Source organism: Alosa alosa, chromosome 13, assembly GCF_017589495.1.
Source record: "Alosa alosa isolate M-15738 ecotype Scorff River chromosome 13, AALO_Geno_1.1, whole genome shotgun sequence".
Lineage (NCBI taxonomy): Eukaryota > Metazoa > Chordata > Actinopteri > Clupeiformes > Clupeidae > Alosa > Alosa alosa.
This window is the reverse complement of record NC_063201.1, coordinates 14,584,123-14,602,561: the sequence shown is the minus strand read 5'-3', so window position 1 is coordinate 14,602,561 and position 18,439 is coordinate 14,584,123. Positions and strand designations below refer to the sequence as shown.

The window sequence follows — 18,439 nt, the reverse complement described above, 5'->3', positions numbered from 1 at the left end:
GGAGAGAGGAGAGGGGAGAGGGGAGGGAGAGCTTTCTAAAGACCCCCAGGCTGCCCCTGAACATTCACATGTTAAGTGACAGCTGCCTTCAAGTCCCTCTCTCTCGCTCACTCTTTCTCACACACACTCATACTCACATGGACTCTCTCTATCTCTCTCAAACACAACACACACACACACACACACACACATTGCCCTTTAATCACAGTGATAGTAGGGGCAAGGAAGTCCCCCACTCATGCACCCCCCTCTCCATACACACACTCACACACGCATACACACACACACACACCAACTCCATTCAAAGTCAGCACACTAGCCTTCACTGGCGCAACAAAGACGACTAATTACTGTAAAACATCTCCCATTACTTTTCAACTCACATTCAGACCCAAAATTGCCAGCGACACAAACAAAAGGCACCACAGGAGGAAGGAGACAGGCTCAGCCGGGGTTTTCCCTCTCATGGTCTCCTGGGAGAATCAGCAGATTATCATGAAACCACAATTTATCAGCCACTCTCTTTAAATTGTGAACTTTGAACTTCCATCTAACTCCGGGAGAGCGGGAAAACATCCTTTCTGTTGTAGTTGTTGCTGTTGTTGTTGTTGTTGTTGTTTTCAAGCCTAACTCTCCATCAATATGTGCTCTCAGGTTTCACTAATCCTGTTTTATATGTGTCTCATCAGGTCACTGCTTATCCTTGCCTGTGGTTCAGAGGGGGGTCAGATGTAAGGACTGGGTGTGTCGCTGGACGGGAACCAGCAGGTGTGGTGGAGGGAAGCAGGTGTCCCAGCAGCCCGAGGGCAGGTACACAGGTGGGTGACATCTCACTCCCAACACCCCCCTCCTGACACTCCCCCAATAATCCACACCCATTGTCTCTTAAACGATGTGTCCATGTGGACTTGTCTGAGGCCTGTGTGACAAAATATATTGACCTGTCTCATAATATACTACCAAGGGAACATAGTCCCATATGTCTATTTGTGACTGCAATGTGATTGACTAAGGCAATCTCATTCACTGGTGTTTGTGGTCTTTTCCTGTAAAGGAAAGCAGTGCCTGGTAGGTCAATGTTTTCACACAAACTCTTTCCCCAAGTTCTTTGAAGGGTGTCAATGTGTTTGTTTCCTCCAGTTTCCTGCCTATTTTCCATTGAAAGAAGGGGAGGTCTCTGACATTGGTGAAGAGACACCTGCTAAACCTTGAGAAATTGCAGAAAGAGAGGAAAAGAGAGATAGATAGATAGATAGATAGAGAGATAGATAGAGAGACAGACGGACAGTGAGAGCGCGACCAAAAAGACAAAGAAAGATGGATGACGACAGAGGAAAGATGAAGAGTGACTGGGTGTTAGAGTATATGCATCCATTTTATGATGATTAATTTGGCCGTGTGAGTCAGCAGGGGAGCTCAGTGACTCCCCTCTCTCTCAGCCTCCATCCCCCACCGTGGCCTCTATGCTTAGGGACCATAAACAACACAATGGGATGAAACCAAGGGACAAAAATGAAGTGACAATGCCTGTCACGGTGACTGTCCTGGGAAAGTGAATGCAAGTGGTGTGGCCCACGAAAGGTCAAGTTATTTAACCTTTGAGTCCTCCAGTGTTAGAGAGTGGGCATCCTTCTCTGTCTCTCTAAATTAAATTATGTTTATTTGTGTGACCTCCCACAATATATGCTTAGCACTGACAGTACAATTCATGATTGTAGATCCCATGTTTTTCATTTTTCTTTTCAGCTACAATTCTCAAATGTCAGCAACAAATGAATTAAAGTACTGTCAAAATATATTTGAATAGGAAAATATATATTTTTTAAATTCTCCACTCTGAGTTCATACACCCAACTAATAGCATTTCATCACTGACTACTGTACATGGAGACCGTTCGAGAAAAACCCTTCTGACTTGCTTGTATGTCCGTTGTGATTAGGGCCAATGTCTTTGGCTGTCTGACCGCCAAGTGGAGCCGAGCAGGATCCCCTCAATCCGTCTCTGGGAGCGCTTGGCACGGGAAAGGCCCTGTGCCTGCCAAAAAAGCCCTGCTCTTAAAAAAAAGACACCTGATCCCAGCTTTTCAGCAGCCCCTGCTCTCCTCCAAGAAATAATTGAATCGTTGCCTCTGCCTCACGGCACTCTCCAGCCCTCTATGGCCTGAAGCACGGCCTTTAGCGCCACACACACGCACACACACACACACACACACACAGATACAGACACACACACACGCACATACACACAGACATACACACACACAGATACAGACACACACACACACACACACACACACACACACACACACACACACACACACACACACACACACACACACACAGACACACACACAAATTCTTCACCCTCTATTTCTCTCTGCCTCTACTTGCCTGTGCTCACTCTCTCCTTCTCCTTTCTTTCAGAGGTTCATCTACCCCCCGCCTCCGCCCTACTGCTTTGTGTGCCAAATCAGTGCAGTCCCAAAAATTCCTGACCTTGCAGAAAACACAAAATGTGCCAGTATGTTGCCAATATGTTTTCCCCGTTATCAAAGAGAATACATGAAGAAATAGTATGCAAGAATGAACTTGCCCTCAAGATCTAAACTGAAAGCTGTAGAGCCGACAGCATTAAATATGTATTACATGAAGCAGTTGCATGTGAGCTCACCGCTATACAGTGCCCATAATGCATTATGTTATATTAGCCCCACATAGCACTATCAGTCAGCCAGCCTCATCCTTCATGTAAACATTGAATCCAGGGCTGGGTTGGACTGGGAAGGGTTCGAGGATATGGGGGCGCAAGCATCAGGAGGAGACCAAATGGGGCACAAATTGGGCCCAAATTTGATCAAAGGCCCCATGTGCCTAAAGACCCGAGAGCAGCAAAGTGGATTAATGCTACAGGAGTGTCCAGCCCTCCCCTCCCCCATCATCCCTCTCTCTCTCTTTCTCTCTCTCTGTTTCTCTTCATCTCTCTCTCCCTCTCCTCTCCCCCAGCTTTTAAATTAAATAAAAGCTCAATGGCTGCTCCAGTACATGATAATTAGCACTTCCACAAGCACATCCTCTTTACTGAGGGAGTCACATGATGGAATCACAATCATTTATAGGTCACAGCTATAGAACTGCCATTGCTGCTTCACAAAATACTGCTATTTCGCACTCGAGTTCACTTCCCAGAAAGAGAGTAGCTTGGATGAATGGGAACAACGATAGGAGCCCTGCTGGGATGTACAGGGTCTGGGTACGTGTGAGTTGGCAAGAGGGGAGGAGGAGAGGAGAGGACAGGAGTGCAACAACTACAAATATATTCCCTCTGAATCATCCTGTGCCAGTGAGAAAGCACAATGCAGAACCGTTTCTTTTATGTGAGAGATCTGCTCCAGACAGATGCTAGAGGTATGAGCTAGAAAAGAGAGAGCAGATGATGCATCATTTGTAGATATACTGATATACTGCAGTAAAGTTTGTGCTTTGTTCAATGGTGATAACAGCTGCGGTATTGTGTGTGTGTGTGTGTGTGTGTGTGTGTGTGTGTGTGTGTGTGTGTGTGTGTGTGTGTGTCAGGTAAAGGGCTCAGTTGTCGCACACTAATTACACATCAACAGTGAGCAGGAGGTGAGAACTCAGGAGGCGTCTCTTCACTAATTGGCATAATTTGTCCCTGATATAATTGCTTTCAAATTACATGTACGCTGGCTGAGCCTTCAGATCCTCAACAGTAAAAGCACCCAGGCAGCTGGGCCGCCACCTCACCACTCACTCTCTTGTCTACTTCAAACACTCGTAATCCTCTGTTCCTTTGGCATCTATCTTCCCATTCAAAAGAAGGGGAAAAAACAAACACATACACTACACACACACATACTACAAAAAAAAACGTCTGTTGCCTTCCTAACATCAAAAGCCCCCCATCTCATACATACATACCCCCAGAGAGAGGGGAGGTGATGTTTACTCTTTTACCACACAGTGCCCAAGAAGAACACCAGTGGGGGTGGAGGTGTGTGTTAGTGTGTGTGTGTGTGTGTGTGTGGGGGGGCTGGGGAAGCCCTTCTCTCTCTCTCTCTCTCTATCTCTCTCCCCAGTTCTCTTCCCATACGTCCATGTGACGAGGCTGTTTTCAGGTTATGTGTGCTGGGCTTATTTGAGATGCAGACTTTGTAGGTTGGAAACGGGAGACCTTTCAGAGTGAAGGACAGAGGCTACTCTTTATCCCACAGTGTCCCGTCAGAGGGGACGTCAAATGAGGAAGAGGCCCTTTTGGCCCAGTTCTGTCCGTCTTTTAGCCACTGTGGTGGAGGACAGCTTTGTCTTCCCTAATGAATAAAGCAGCACATTTAAGATGAAGTGAAGGTTTGGTGTTTTGGGGGTTGGGATGGAGGGGGGTATAGGGGGAGACTAACCACATAGAAGAGGAATGTAACTTGTTTCTCACATCCAATCAAATAGTTTGCATTTGCACTGCAGTCTAAATAGTTCCGATTCTTTCCCCAAAATAGAACACGCGTGAATGAGATGAGGAGGCAAGTGAGGACACAGACTCCTTTCCTTTTCCGGTGGCAGGTGTACTTCCCCCACACTTTTGTGTTTGCCGTTGTTGGGTCGGGTTTGACTCATTGTTGGGGGATTGTGCGCACTAACGAGTCCCCCAGACTGTAACCATCAGCGAAGCAGACTGGGGGTATTAACATGACAAAAGCACGAGGCTAGAGTTAGCCTGGTGGATGCACAGGCTTGATAAAAGACAAGCCTCCTTTCACTCACTCTTTCTGGGGTAGGCAAGGGACACTTCCCCCTGTGAAGACTCCTCCACACTAAAGTATGTGGGTAGATCCCTACGAGTATCTATTAATGTGTATTCATGTATGTGCTTCCAAAATGCCAGGCACATTGTTAGATAACCAGCACTGTGTTCACCTGCAAAGTTAAAGAAAACACAAAAATATATGAAAACTGTTTCTCAAAGAAGGAATTGTTCCTGGACGGTTTACTCACTGCTTGCAATTTTAAAATCCGAATAATCCCCCCAAAAATAGAGAAAGAATATAAAACATGTGATTCACGTTTACTAACAGAATGAAGTACCAGTTGCACAATCTATTTCATTCTGAAATGAATGAAGTTTATTGCCCAGCTAACCGTCAAATCAATCAATACATTAAACAATTGAGCATCCTGTTCTTCAGTCAACCATGATCCTGCTCTGAAAAGAAATGTGTTCATTAGGAACAGTTATCTGATGACTTGGGAAATAGCTCAAATATGCCTATGACGAAAGCGATGATCTGTCTCACATTATAATAGCCCTGAGAACGCCACCATTACGGCATTGTAACTGAAGATGGTGACGCACACAAAAACACAGTCAATCAGGCCTTAAAAGAGTTGGGTTTATATTCCAGCCATTTGATACTTCATATTTATGTCTCTCTAAACATTATACTTTATTTTATTCTGTCTGTGCTTAAGAGCTTAAGCAATCTAATACACAGAAAATAACAACAATGGCGCTGTCTATTTTTGACATGATGGCACAAACACAAACCCAGAGGAGGTTGTTGGTGGCGTAAATCACAGTGTTAGGTAACTGCTAAGTGGAGATAGACTGGGTGTTTACGACAAGGCCCATTGTGGTGCGGATCAGAGCGCTGCGTCTGTAAGATCCTATTTTTCTGGCTGGCCTCGTCCTCCCATCTGAGTCTAATGTGCTTTCAGCGTGCTCTCTCATGTGTGCAGGGGGGCCTCCAGCCCTGGGCACCTCCCCTGTCTCCACGTCCACCCGCGCACTGCACAAAAGGAGCCTGCCTGCCTAACCCCCTTTTCCCCAAAGGAGCTGCTTCTCTCTCTCTCTCTCTCTCTCTCTCTCATTCTCTCTCTGTCTCACTCTCTCACTCGCTGTCACCACCCCCACTTGTCTCTGTCCCTAATTCTCTTTCTCTCTCAATCTCTCTCTCCTCTCTCTCATTCTCACTCTCTCTCATTCTCCATCACACTCACTCTCTCCTCTGCGTTGTACTCTCTTTGTCATCACCCTGTTGTTCCCTTTTTCTCTCTCTCTGTCTGTCTCTCTCTCTCTCTGTCTCTCTCTCTCTTTCCCTCTCTCCCTCTCTTGCCAGATCTCCTGGGGTCTGGTGGCAGCGTTTACAGCTTTTGAGAAAAGACCTTCATGCTCCCCAGAGCCTAAAACATATTCGACCGAGATGCTTCCCCTTGCACCATGGGGACAGCGGGTCACAAAAAGAGGACGTTAGTTCAAATCACGGGCTTTGGTTTTATGTCTTTTCGCATCTGTCGCTGGCAAACTCAACCCAAACAATCCCGATAAAACAAAAGCACACGTCATCGAGACAGTTGGCATTTTGACTGTGGATCCTGGGAGCCTGGGTGTTGTTCCAGCTCAAATTTCTCTCCTCAGTTTTATTCCTCAATGCTGACTGCAAAGAATTGTTAAGAGACACCCGCGTGGCTGTTATGTCTTCAGACTTGTAAAACATAGATAAAACAAAATTCAGGCATGAAGCCAAGACAGAAATGAGTCTTCCAAGGATCTTCGATGAAAGTACAACTTAGAGAGCCTTGTTTTCTCTTTTACTAGGATTGTACTACTCACCAGCAAATCAGCTCACACTCCAGCAGAGCTTTCCCCTACTGTAAATGCTTTGTTGTCTCAAACACAATAAAGAATATGACACTGGCAACTCAAAAGAGGGCAAATGGAAGTGGAACAGATGAATGAGACGGGATGCTGGGAGCTTTCCCAGGGAGACTTACAGCTGGATCCAGTGGGGGAAGCCTCATCTCCATGGTCTTCAGCCAGTGCCGCAGTGCCTTGATCTGACCCCGGAACTCCCATTGCCACTGGCTCCAGTGCTCGGGGTCAACCCTGAGGGAGAACACACGCATACACACACAAACACACGAGGACACACACACACACACACACACACACACACACAGAGACAGCTCAGACAGCTCTATCTATCTGCTGGGCGTCCGCCCACCCACTATTGTCTAAAGAGGGATCAATCATTTGGTCAACACAGTGCTGCTCCTCTGAGGCAGAAGTGTTTTTCAGGTCTTCTTGTTTTAAAAACATCTGATTGATCTCCTGAACTTTAGATATCTACTGTGCATCATATATATATACATACTGTACATATCTCAACAGTTATTAGGACCATGGCTAGGTGGAACTCATACTATGTAATTTAATGATTTGATGTAAAGTAGGGGCAGTGCCAGACCCACATACAATGTTTATCCCCGGAAACAAGAAATACTATTTTCTGACTGGCAGAAAAGCTGGAGGGAATTCCACCCTGCTTCAAGTTGTGGAATTCTTTGCCTCTGCCTCGTCCATTAATTCTGTGTATTTGGACACCTTGACGGCCGTTATCCCTCACATATCTGAATGTTATAGGCTGTCAGTTAGAGTCAGTGACTTAGCCTTTGTTGCATGTATAATCATATTAGTGACTGGTGAGATGGATTTCCGCTTTCTGAACATTCACTAGTGCACTATATAGTGAATAACAGCGTTTATAGCGGTTATTCACTGTTCAATGTGTAGTGAATGAGTGACTGATAGATAGATAGATAGATACTTTATTGATCCCCAGGGGAAATTCAAGAAAGAAGACTGTTTCGAAATGCAAGCAGTCTTTTTCCATTTAGTGTACAAGGAAATAAACAGACACCAGAGAGTGAACACTGGCCCATCAGCTCATTGCAACACCAGGGTGCCTGTCACTGAATTACCTTTAGACACTCTTATGCCCCTTAATTAATAAAGAAAACAAATTTAATCATTCACATTTTCAAATTTTAACATCAGGTTTTGAGAAGTGGGCCTATAGTAACTGTAATTATTATCATAACAAATTGTCCTTGTGTTGAAGAAACACATTAAATATGTGTTACAGTGTCATGTGAGTTACTCATTAGATCCTGTCCTTTGATTGTCATAAGGACATGAGGCCAACTTCCTTTACTGTCAGGTTTGTTTTGCCTCTGGTCAACAGGAGGTGAAATTCAAATCTGCAATGGAACTATACAAGTTCCTTTAATATGAGTAGTCTACAGGCAACCATTACCCAGTTCGTTTTCCTGGAGGTGGAACAGTTCCAGGAATTATATCACTGTCTTCCTGAAACAAACAGACAAGGAAAAGTAGGAATGCATTTCATGATTACATCATTATTTTGTCTATCGTCTATCTATTGTTTTTGTGTCAATTGTATCAAAGGTTTCATAAAAACAACTCTCAAACCAGATGATTATGCTGAAGAACTTGATTAAATCAGGCAATATGATATGAGCTAAGGCATGTGCTATCAGCTCCACCTACTCATGTATGTACTTCATATAAGTATAACAATATTTTGACCCTTCTGTAAAGTATTTCTAAACAATGCAGACTCCTACATGTACCTCTCTCCCCATACTCTGCAGTGAATGGGAAAGAGGTGTACTATTGTCTGGATTCAGTAGCCCAAGGCGACCAGTTGCAGCATATCCCTGAGGTACATCTGTAAACTGGACTAGTTGCCTCCTCTGCTTCACTGTCTATGACAAAGATATTAAGTGGAACCTCAAATGCAAGTGTCTCTATATCATTGTACAGTTGAATGCTTTCCTGTATTTATGCACAAGGAAAGGGTCAAAATGAGAATTAATAATTTAACATAATAAAGATGTAACAATTTCAGTAAATGTAATAACATTGCCCTCTTGAGGTGCAATGAATATTTGCAGTTGCTATATTTTTGACCTATGTGTGTAGCCTATGGTGTCTTATTATAGGAAAGACATTTTGAATGGACTATATCAAATCAAATGTAACTGTGAATATAAAAATTCACATTCATTCCTATATTAATATTGCATGATATATGGATATTTATGTCTTGATGAAGAAAATGAAAAAAGAAAGATGAGATTTTTTTTATCATAGTTTATTTACATTAGTGTTGTTTTCAAAGATGCACCCAGTTTCAATCCCTGTCAAGGCACTCCCATCTCGTTATAGGCAAAACCAACTTGTTAGTGGATTGCATACAAGTTTACATTTTCCATTTTACATCAAAAATAGTAGTGATATTTTTTGCTAAGCATTTTGAAAATCTATTCATCATTCAGTTTGTCCATATATTTGTAACCAAGTTAGTAAAACATGCAAAGCAAAAATATATATATTACAGTAAATTATAAAAAAAATATGATGGAAAAATGGAAATAAAACAGGATTTACACAAGTCAAGTATTTTCAAAAATAAAGAGAAGAACAATGTATAGGATTTTGCAGAGAGCAGAGAAAGCAACTTAAAAGAAACATTTCATGGGAAATAAAAATAAAAACATGGACTAATGAAATGCATGTAAGCAGGGATTGAAGAATACATTCAGTTGTTTATTTGTATGGTAGTGTTTAGTACACTGGGTAGATTTTTTCCAGGTTTTAAATCTTAACAATACAGCAGCTTTTAGAGATTGGTGACTGCAGGTTAGTTAAAATCATTCTAAATTCGCATTGCTGAAAAGTACATTCATAAGATCATGTCAGCCATACTCTAAGTTTTAGACAAAGACTATTCTTAGTTATAACAAATACATAGGAGAATATCCTATTTGTCCAAAGGAGCTAAACATTGGATGAAATGGTGTGTAGATGTTGTCTTGATGTGAGAGCCAGAATGTATTAAGTCCAGTGCACAGTTCATGGTATGTATCTCAGGAAGATGTCAGCGTTACTCTAGCCTTTATTCAAACCTCGCAAGATGAGATGTTTGTGGGTGAAGAGAGGTGCTTGACTGCAGATCTAAAATAAAAAAAGGCCAAAGTATAAATGAAAAACAATGAAAACAAATGCCAAAACAAATCAAAGAGTGTCTTTTGTCATATTTAAACAATGGTGTAAATCAGATGGGAACTGAAAAGATGTTTGTGATGGCATTAATGGCAGTAAACACTGTATATCAAATTATCATACCTGAGGAGCAGATGTTGTTGGCTGTGGATGAATGTCATCCCAGACAGAGTAAGCACCACCTTCTTCCTTCACAGGACATCTGTTTGGAAAAGACTTCTATTGTAAAAGAAAGCAGAGAAAAGAGTTGTTGTTTATTAAGTATTTCTTCTTCATTCTGAAATTGAGCACTCAATTCTGGCAGATATGCAGAAAGAGAGAGGAGAGAGAGTAAAGAATTAAAAGGTAAAAAGGACATTTAAATAATGTGAAATTACTTCCAAAATATTTAATGAGTAGAGACTGTCCTTTAGAGCAGAGAAGTGGAGAAAGTAAGCAGAAAGTGTGAAGAGGACAGCCAGCCATACCCAAATTCACCCAAGTTTAACTTACAGGTAAAGAAAACCAGTCCATGAACTCTCCAGGTAATGTGAAGCTGGGTGTGACTTCTGACATCTTCTTGGGACAGTAGGCCATGGGGGGGTTGACTAAATTGAGCTTGAGTGTTGGTGTAAGGACTTATTGTTGTTGCACTTTTATCATAATGGAGGACACTAGACATCATTGACTGGCTCAAAATTTATTAGGGTTGTCTTTTGGGAATGTCTGAATCCATGTGGACAGGATGTTTGGTGCTTCTTTATTACAGCTGAGCTGGAATTGCCCGCCAAACAAAAAAAAATATTGCCGCTTTGATTGTTGCCCTCCAGTGTCCAAGCTAATAGTGTTTTTTTTCCATATGCTGCCCTTTAGTAAGTTAGCCAATTGATCTTGATTACTTTGATGGCTAACATCTTCGTCTTAATAAAATTGCTTTAACAGATATCTATACACATACTGGACTTAGAATTATAGCCATATATATAGTTTTTGAATCTGGTAACATAAATTCTCTATCTATCTTGGCATATCTTTTGAAGTTTTCTCCAGACAAAAAAAAAAACAGTAAAAACAATTAAAAACATTGCAAGTAGAAATGTAAAATATTTAAAAACAACTAGCCTCAATGACAACTGCTCTATAAAAATAGCTGTCATTCAATCAAAAATTCAATGTTTTTTTTAAAATACTACCCTATTCAATATTATATATATGAAACTGCAGGAAAAAATAGATAAAAAAATAATAACCTATTAAGGCCGGACAGGTATTGTATGCATAGTTTTAGCATCCATACTACGTGGAGTTGGAGCTCAACAATCCAAAGTTTTTTCTAAAAAAATGGTAGTTTTCGGAATGCAATTTCCTAAAGCAACCACATGCAAAGCTGAATAAATAAGTCTTTGTTGTCTTCCTTTTTAGATAACTTTCTTTCCTATTTTAAGCCACTGAGGTGTGAAGCTCCTACTGTTGTGAAGGAGCTAATATCTTCGGCCATAGCTGGAGGATGAGAATGTGGATGAGGATGAGGAGAAGGACATGCCAGCGAACAGAGAAGAACCAGTGGCATCAAAGCTGCCTCTTCTTGAGCCAGATCTGGACCCTGTCCTTGAGCCAGTGCGAGAGCCAGAGGCAGACCCAGCACCACTGACGTTGTAAGGGCTGTACAGGCCTTTGCTAGACTGAGAGGAGGCTTCCAGAAGTCGTAAGCCTGATCCTTCCTCAATCATACTTCTGTCCATGGCATCTTTATAAGAAATCTTGAGTTTGGTTTTAGGGCAGGTCAGGTATTTGGCGTAGGCACTTACATCTCTTAGCTTTTGGGCAGTGCGAGCATCAATGCTACCTTTTTTGATGCCCTCTTCTAGAGAAACTCTTTCCTCAACATCTGGTTCTATGAGACCACCAGTGAGGTATTGCACTTCCAGGAAACGCTGACCAGCTTCATAATACAGCCAGCCTTTCTTGAGGGCTTGGGAGGCAGACATCCTTACTTTGGTTCTAGGGTCCTCAAATCCATTGAAGGCTTTCTGAGCCAGGTTTAACCTGTCAACCATTAACTTATCAACAAGACCCTTTTCAGTTGCATCAGCGACAGAGAACTTCTCCCCTGTTGCAGGGTCAATTATGCCTCCAGTGCAAGCCTGTGCCTCTAGCAGTCTCTGGCCAGTGATGTTGTCAACTAGATTCCTGTGCATGGCCTCAGTGACTGACACTTTCTCTAAAGTATCAGTGTCAAGAATTCCAGCCACTGGCACAGTCACTTCAGTTGGATCATTCCAAATGGTGGCCGGAGTTCTGATTGAGGGCAGAGGGCTCATGGGATATGAAGAAGTTGATCCGAATGAGGAGGATCGGGAACGGAAGCCACCCATATTTCCAGACAGCATGTCAGCAAATTCAGTGATGGGCAAGTGTCCAGAGCGGTACTGATCCAGAGAAGACTGGTCAATGAGACCTCGAGCAATGGCATCATCAATATCATATTGTCGGCCTGATCTCCTGTCAATGATGATAGACTTCACACTACCGTCAGATGTAGTAGTAGTAATCTCTTCCCACTCACATTCCTGCTCTGCCAACTCCAGGTAGGTCTGATGGTCAATGAGCCCTTTGCGGTATGCTTCGTAAACAGTCATCTCTTTGCCAGTCTCTGGGTCCACAATGACCACTCTGCGCTTGCGCACAGAGGACTTTGAAGACGTTTTCCTTTCTCGTTTCTTCTCCTTCAGCAGCAGGAGCACAAGACCAGTGTCTGGATCTGTAATGCATCTTTCCATCAGCTGTAGGTAAGTCAAATTCTCTTCAGTGTTGGGATCAAAGAATCCCTTGGTGTCATCAGATGGGTCAGAGAGGATCTCATTCATTTCCTCATCAAAGAAGCCACGTTTGTAAGCCACCTCTACGGGCAAACGGTGACTCTCCTCTGGATCAATGATTCCTCCCGTGGCAATCTGGGCTTCAAGGAGACGGATGCCATGATCTTTGAGGATGAGGCCTTTCTGCATGGCCTGGAAGAGAGAGATGGTCTTGCCTGAGTAAGGATCTCTGTAGCCTGTCACAGCCCGTTCTGCGGACAGAAGCTTGTCTTTAAATTCTGGACCCACAATGCCCATCCTCACAGCCTCATTGACTGTCAGCTTAAGGTTCTTGATTGGGTCAATCACATAACCTGTTGCGGCTTGGGCCTCAAGCAGCTCAAAAGCTGTGCCTGGTCTGATCATATTCTTCTTCATAGCTTGGTAGATAGAGAGACGCTCTCTGTTGGTCTCCACATACACTCCAGCAATACAACTTGCACCTTGAAGATACTTTTGGAGTCTTTTGCTGACTTCCTCCACAGTCACTAGACCTTCATTCAACTCTGTGACAGTCTGCTGGTCAATGATCTGTGAGCGGAAGAGCTCCTCCATGGTGATCTGTTTTCTAAGACCCTTGAACATCAGCCTCCTGTCTGCAAGTGAGAGGAAACGCAGGCCAGTTACAGGATCAACCTTACATCTCTTGAGCAGCTGCGCATATGACATCCCTTCTTCTGTCAGGGGGTCTACATATTCCTTCACCTCATCAGACAGCCTCTCCATGGTCTCTCTGATTATGTATCCACGGTGCGTAGCAACATCTGATGGAAGGTGGAAGTGGAATTCAGGGTCCATAATGCCCCCTGTGGCTGTTTGGGCCTCAAGAAGTTTTAGAGCATATTCCTCAGGGACAAGGTTCTTTTTCATTGCTTGGAAGAGAGAGATGATCTTGCCACTGTATGGGTCTCTGTAACCAGTAACTGCCCTTTCAGCAGAGAGAAGTCTGTCGTGGATCTCTGGGCCAACTACACCTTTACGGACAGCCTCATCAACGGTGAGCATCTCATTTTTGACAGGGTCAATAATGAATCCAGTTGCAGCCTGAGCCTCCAAAAGAGTCATGGCTACTTCAGACTTCATTAGGCCCCTCTTCATTGCCTCGTAAATGCCAATCTTGTTATTAGAGTCTGTCATGACACCAGCAACACAGCCTGTGCCAAACAAATATTTCTTTACACTCTGCATCTCCATGACCTCTCGGATGTTCTTCTTCTCTTGTTTGAGCAGATTGTAGATTTCTTGGTCAATAATGCGAGCACTGTAGAGCTCATCAATGGTAATTCGGCGTCTAATTGTGTTACATGTTTTGATGTTCTCCCCTCGGATGATCTCTCTCTGTTCCATGATCTCAATGATGATGATTATCATGCGTTCTTTAGTTATGTGGCCAGATCGGTATTCGTCCATGAGTTTTGCCCTTTCTGACTCTGGGAGCAGATTTGAGTTCATGATATCCCAAAGGGACGTAGGCTGGTCTCCAAAGCCTTCAATTGGAAGGTCAACCTGGGTGCCGGCTAGGTCATGCTGGGTCTGCTCCTCAGTGTACAGGTATGTCTTTTCAACTATTGTTGGTGATTGTGGCTTGGAGAGAGTCAAGAGACAAAGTCCTGTGTCTGGGTCACGCATGCATTTATCTTTCAGCTGCTTGTATGACACATTATCATCTGTTGTGGGGTCAGAGAACCTCTTGTTGTCATCTGAGACTTCAGAGAGAGTGTTGGCCATTTCTTTACTGAAGAATCCACGCTGGATTGCGGCATCATTTGGCAGACGGTGGCTGTTCACTGGATCAATTATTCCACCAGTGACCATCTGTGCCTCCAGGAGGGGCATTGCTTGGTCCTTTGGAATTAGATCCTTCTGCATGGCTTCATAGAGGGTGATTTTGTTTCCAGTGTATGGGTCTTTGTAACCTGTGACTGCCTTTTCAGCAGAGAGCAGTTTCTCATGAAGCTCTGGGCCGACAAGGCCTGATTTTACAGCTTCATCTACAGTCAAAAACTGATTTTTCCGTGGGTCTACAAGGAATCCTGTGGCTACCTGAGCTTCAAGCAGTGCCACACCAGTGGTCTGTCTAAGAAGCTTATTCTTCATTGCTTGGTATATGCTGAGCTTCTCTTTAGTCTGATCGTTATAGATACCAGCGATGCTGTCTGAACCTTGTAGATATTTATTGATGGATTTATCTTTGCTAACTTCTGCTGCAGTCTTCTTGCCTTGATTGACTGCATCAAATGTAGCTTTGTCAATAATCTTAGCATCAAGCAGTGACTTTGCTGGTGCTGTAGTTCTGAGTCCTTCAAAGTTGCCTTTCTCCTGTTTCTTGGCCTCTTTTTCATTAACGACTGTGATCACAATCTTTATGATTCTTTCAATTGTGATTTTTCCAGATCTGTACTGTCTGATCAGATCTTCCCTTTGTTCATCTGTAAGATATTCCGAATTAAGCATTTCCCAGATAGTGACCTTTCTGCCTTTGAATGGGCCACTGTCAACCTCCATTGTAGCCTGGCTCATGGCATCTTTGGTCTGTGACTCTGTGTATTTGTGTTCCTCCTTTGAGTTGATAGCTTCATCAGACAGAGGCAGAAGTTGAAGGCCAGTCTTTTTGTCTGTGACACATCTCTTGTGGAGTTGCCGGTATGTGACATTCTCTTGAGTGTTGGGGTCATAGAAGCCTTTGATATCAGCTGTTGGACTGCTCAGGAGTTTGTTTGTTTGATCATCAAAGTATCCCCGTTTGCAGGCCACATCATGGGGAATGCGATGACTCTTCACTGGGTCAATAATACCTCCTGTTGTCATCTGTGCATCAAGAAGTCTGATTCCCTGATCTTTATTAATGAGGTCCTTTTTCATTGCTTCAAACAAAGACACAGCCTTGCCAGAGTAAGGATCTTTGTAGCCGGTGACAGCTCTTTCAGCAGACAAAAGTTTTTCATGAAGTTCTGGACCAACTAAACCTGCCTTAACAGCCTCATCTACTGTGTACTTCTGATTATTGAGAGGGTCAATCATGAATCCAGTTGCAGCCTGTGCTTCCAGTAGATTCAAAGCATGAGTGGGCCTGATCACATCCTGCTTCAAGGCTTGGTATAAGGACAGTGTTTCTTTAGTTGAGTCAATAACTACACCAGCAATGCAGTTGGTGCCTTTCAAAGACTTGTGAACATGATCCATTTCAGACACTTCCTTGACTGTTTTATTGCCTTTGTGAAGTTTGTTGTAAAGGTCTTTGTCAATGATTTTGGACTCCAAGAGCTCAGCAGCGGGGACAGGTGCTCTCAAACCTTCAAAGGTAATTTCATTCTTTTTCTCTTTCTCTTCAGCAACAGTTATAACAATCTTAATAATTTTCTCAATTGTGATTTTCCCAGTCTTGTACTGGCGGATGAGATCCTTTCTCTGGTCCTCTGTGAAGTACTCTGAGTTGATGATTTCCCAGATTGTGACAGTTTTTCCCTTGAACTTTCCAAAAGGCACAGAGACATTTGTTTTGCTGAACACATCCTGTGTTTCTTCATCTGTGTATGTTCTTGCACTGAGAGCAGCATCCTCTGAGATGGGCAGGAGTAGCAACCCTGTCTCAGGGTCTTTAGTACATCTTTCAATCAACTGTTTGTAGGTGAGGTTTTCCTGGGTATTTGGGTCAAAGAATCCTTTGGTGTCGTCTGTGGGCTTGTCCAGGATTTTGTTGGTGTCTGCATCCAAATAGCCCTGTTGGTAGGCAGTTTCATTTGACACACGGTGACTGTGGACTGGGTCTATGATTCCTCCTGTTGCCATCTGGGCATCAAGTAGTCTGATGGCCTCACTCTCCCCAATAAGACCCTTCTTCATGGCCTCAAAGGTTGAAATCTTTCCACCTGTGTAAGGATCTTTGTATCCGCTGACAGCTCTTTCAGCAGAGAGCAATTTGTTGTGCAATTCTGGACCTACGACTCCCTCTTTCACTGCTTCATTGACTGTGAGATTTGTGTTCTTGATGGGGTCAACTATAAAGCCTGATGCTGCTTGTGCTTCTAGTAGAATTAAGCCAGTGCTTTGGGCAATTTTAATGTCTTTCATGGCTTGATAGATGGACATCTTTTGGTTTGGATGAACAAGGAGGCCAGCAATGCAGTCATTTCCCTTGAGAACAGTCTTGAGTTTGTCTGTTTGGCTCAGGTTCTGCACAGTGGTTTTACCCTTCTTCAATTTATCAAACTCTTTCTTACTCAGAAGTCCAACATCAAAGAGTCTACTTGCAGGTACCTTCTCCCGAAGGCCATCAAATGAAAGAGGAGACTCCCCATTTCTGCTGTCAACATCATCTGTGCCTTGACCATTGAGGACTTTCCTTTCTGCTTCTGTTTGAATCTGGATCTCACGGGTAACAGTTGCCTCTTCAAGTAGCTGCAGCTTTTCACGCAGCTTCTTGTTTTCATCTTCAAGCATTTTTTCTTGCTCTAGCTTCTTCTTGGCAAGTTCCTGCATCTCCTTCTGCTTATTGAGCATCTCCTGCTCTGCCTCCTGCTGTTTCTTGAGGGCAGCATCCATGGTGGCCTTGAGCTTGCTCTTCTCCTCCTCCATCTGCTTCCTCTGCTGTTCCTGCTCATCTTTGAGAGCCTTTGCCTTTTTGACCTCCTCTTCAAACTGGCTCTCTAGCCTCTTCTTCTCATCTTCAATGAGCTTCTCTTTTTTAAGCAGTTCCTCTTTCTCAGCGATGAAAGTCTGCTGAAGGAGTGTCTTCTCCTGAATCATCTGCTCCTGTTGGGCACTTGCACTCTGAGGTAAAAGAGAAAGAGAGTAAAATGAGTGACATGATGGTGTTGATCCTTACAAAGAAAATAACTCAAAACAAATACATATGAATAGTTTCACAATCAGGGTTGGCGCTTTCATTTAATCGCTTTGGACAAAAGCATCTGGCAAATACCATAACCACAATCTACTGAGGGGTCTTATGGTACCTGGCCATACTGGTCATACTGGAGGTGTGTTGAAGTCTAAAAATAAATTGAAATTTTCACCGTCAGTATAACAGCCTGGCTATACCATGTGTGCAACTGATGCGCTCTGTCCGCAGAGCATAAAAATAGTTTTAGAAGACTGGTCTAATTTATTTGAATGTATGTGCCACTATCACATCTGGTGTATCCAGTTCCATTGATAATAGTGGAGGCTAACTGTTGCAGCATTCGCTCTGCAAATGTAACACTGTTGTGTTGCCTGTAAAGTTACATATTTTTATAAAATATTTGGAGTGCTTATTACAGCATTGCTCCTTTAGGTTAACACTATCTAAATAAAACCAGTTAAAGGAGAATTCCAGGGTGATATTGACCTAAAGTGTGTTGAAACATGATACCGAGTGTGAACGTACAGTATGTCTCATAGCTCATCTCGGCTTGTCCCCTACACTCAGAAATCTGGCGCTAGTTAGCCAATGCTACCAATAGTTTTTCGATGGGGGTGCCTCGGGCATTCTCGGGAATTCTCCTTTAAGTAAGTTGTATATATTGGTGTTTTTATAGCACATTTATAGAGTGAATAATTGAAAGGGAGGAATACAGACAAGTCACAAGGTAATAAAGGTTTGGCTGTTGTTTGAGATGCTAACTTAGTTATGGTTTACTAGTTACATTGCTAGCTCAACCTAATCAAACATTAATGTTAATGTCAGGTGTTCAACAGTGTTCGAATTATACCGTGAGCTTCGGGGGGTACCGCTATTTTGACTGGT

At 43.1% G+C, this 18,439-nt stretch overlaps 1 protein-coding gene across 1 annotated transcript in view; it reads right to left on the bottom strand.

Annotated features, from left to right (window-relative positions):
* Positions 1 to 9,797: 9,797 nt before the first annotated feature.
* The window catches only part of LOC125305544 (plectin-like), a 73,008-nt gene continuing 64,366 nt past the window's right edge, over positions 9,798 to 18,439 (bottom strand). Inside the window, 3 exon segments of the mRNA XM_048260333.1 lie at positions 9,798 to 9,826; positions 9,998 to 10,093; positions 10,367 to 17,481. Of these exon segments, the coding sequence (XP_048116290.1) occupies positions 11,335 to 17,481 (6,147 nt within the window). The 3' untranslated portion in view covers positions 9,798 to 9,826; positions 9,998 to 10,093; positions 10,367 to 11,334.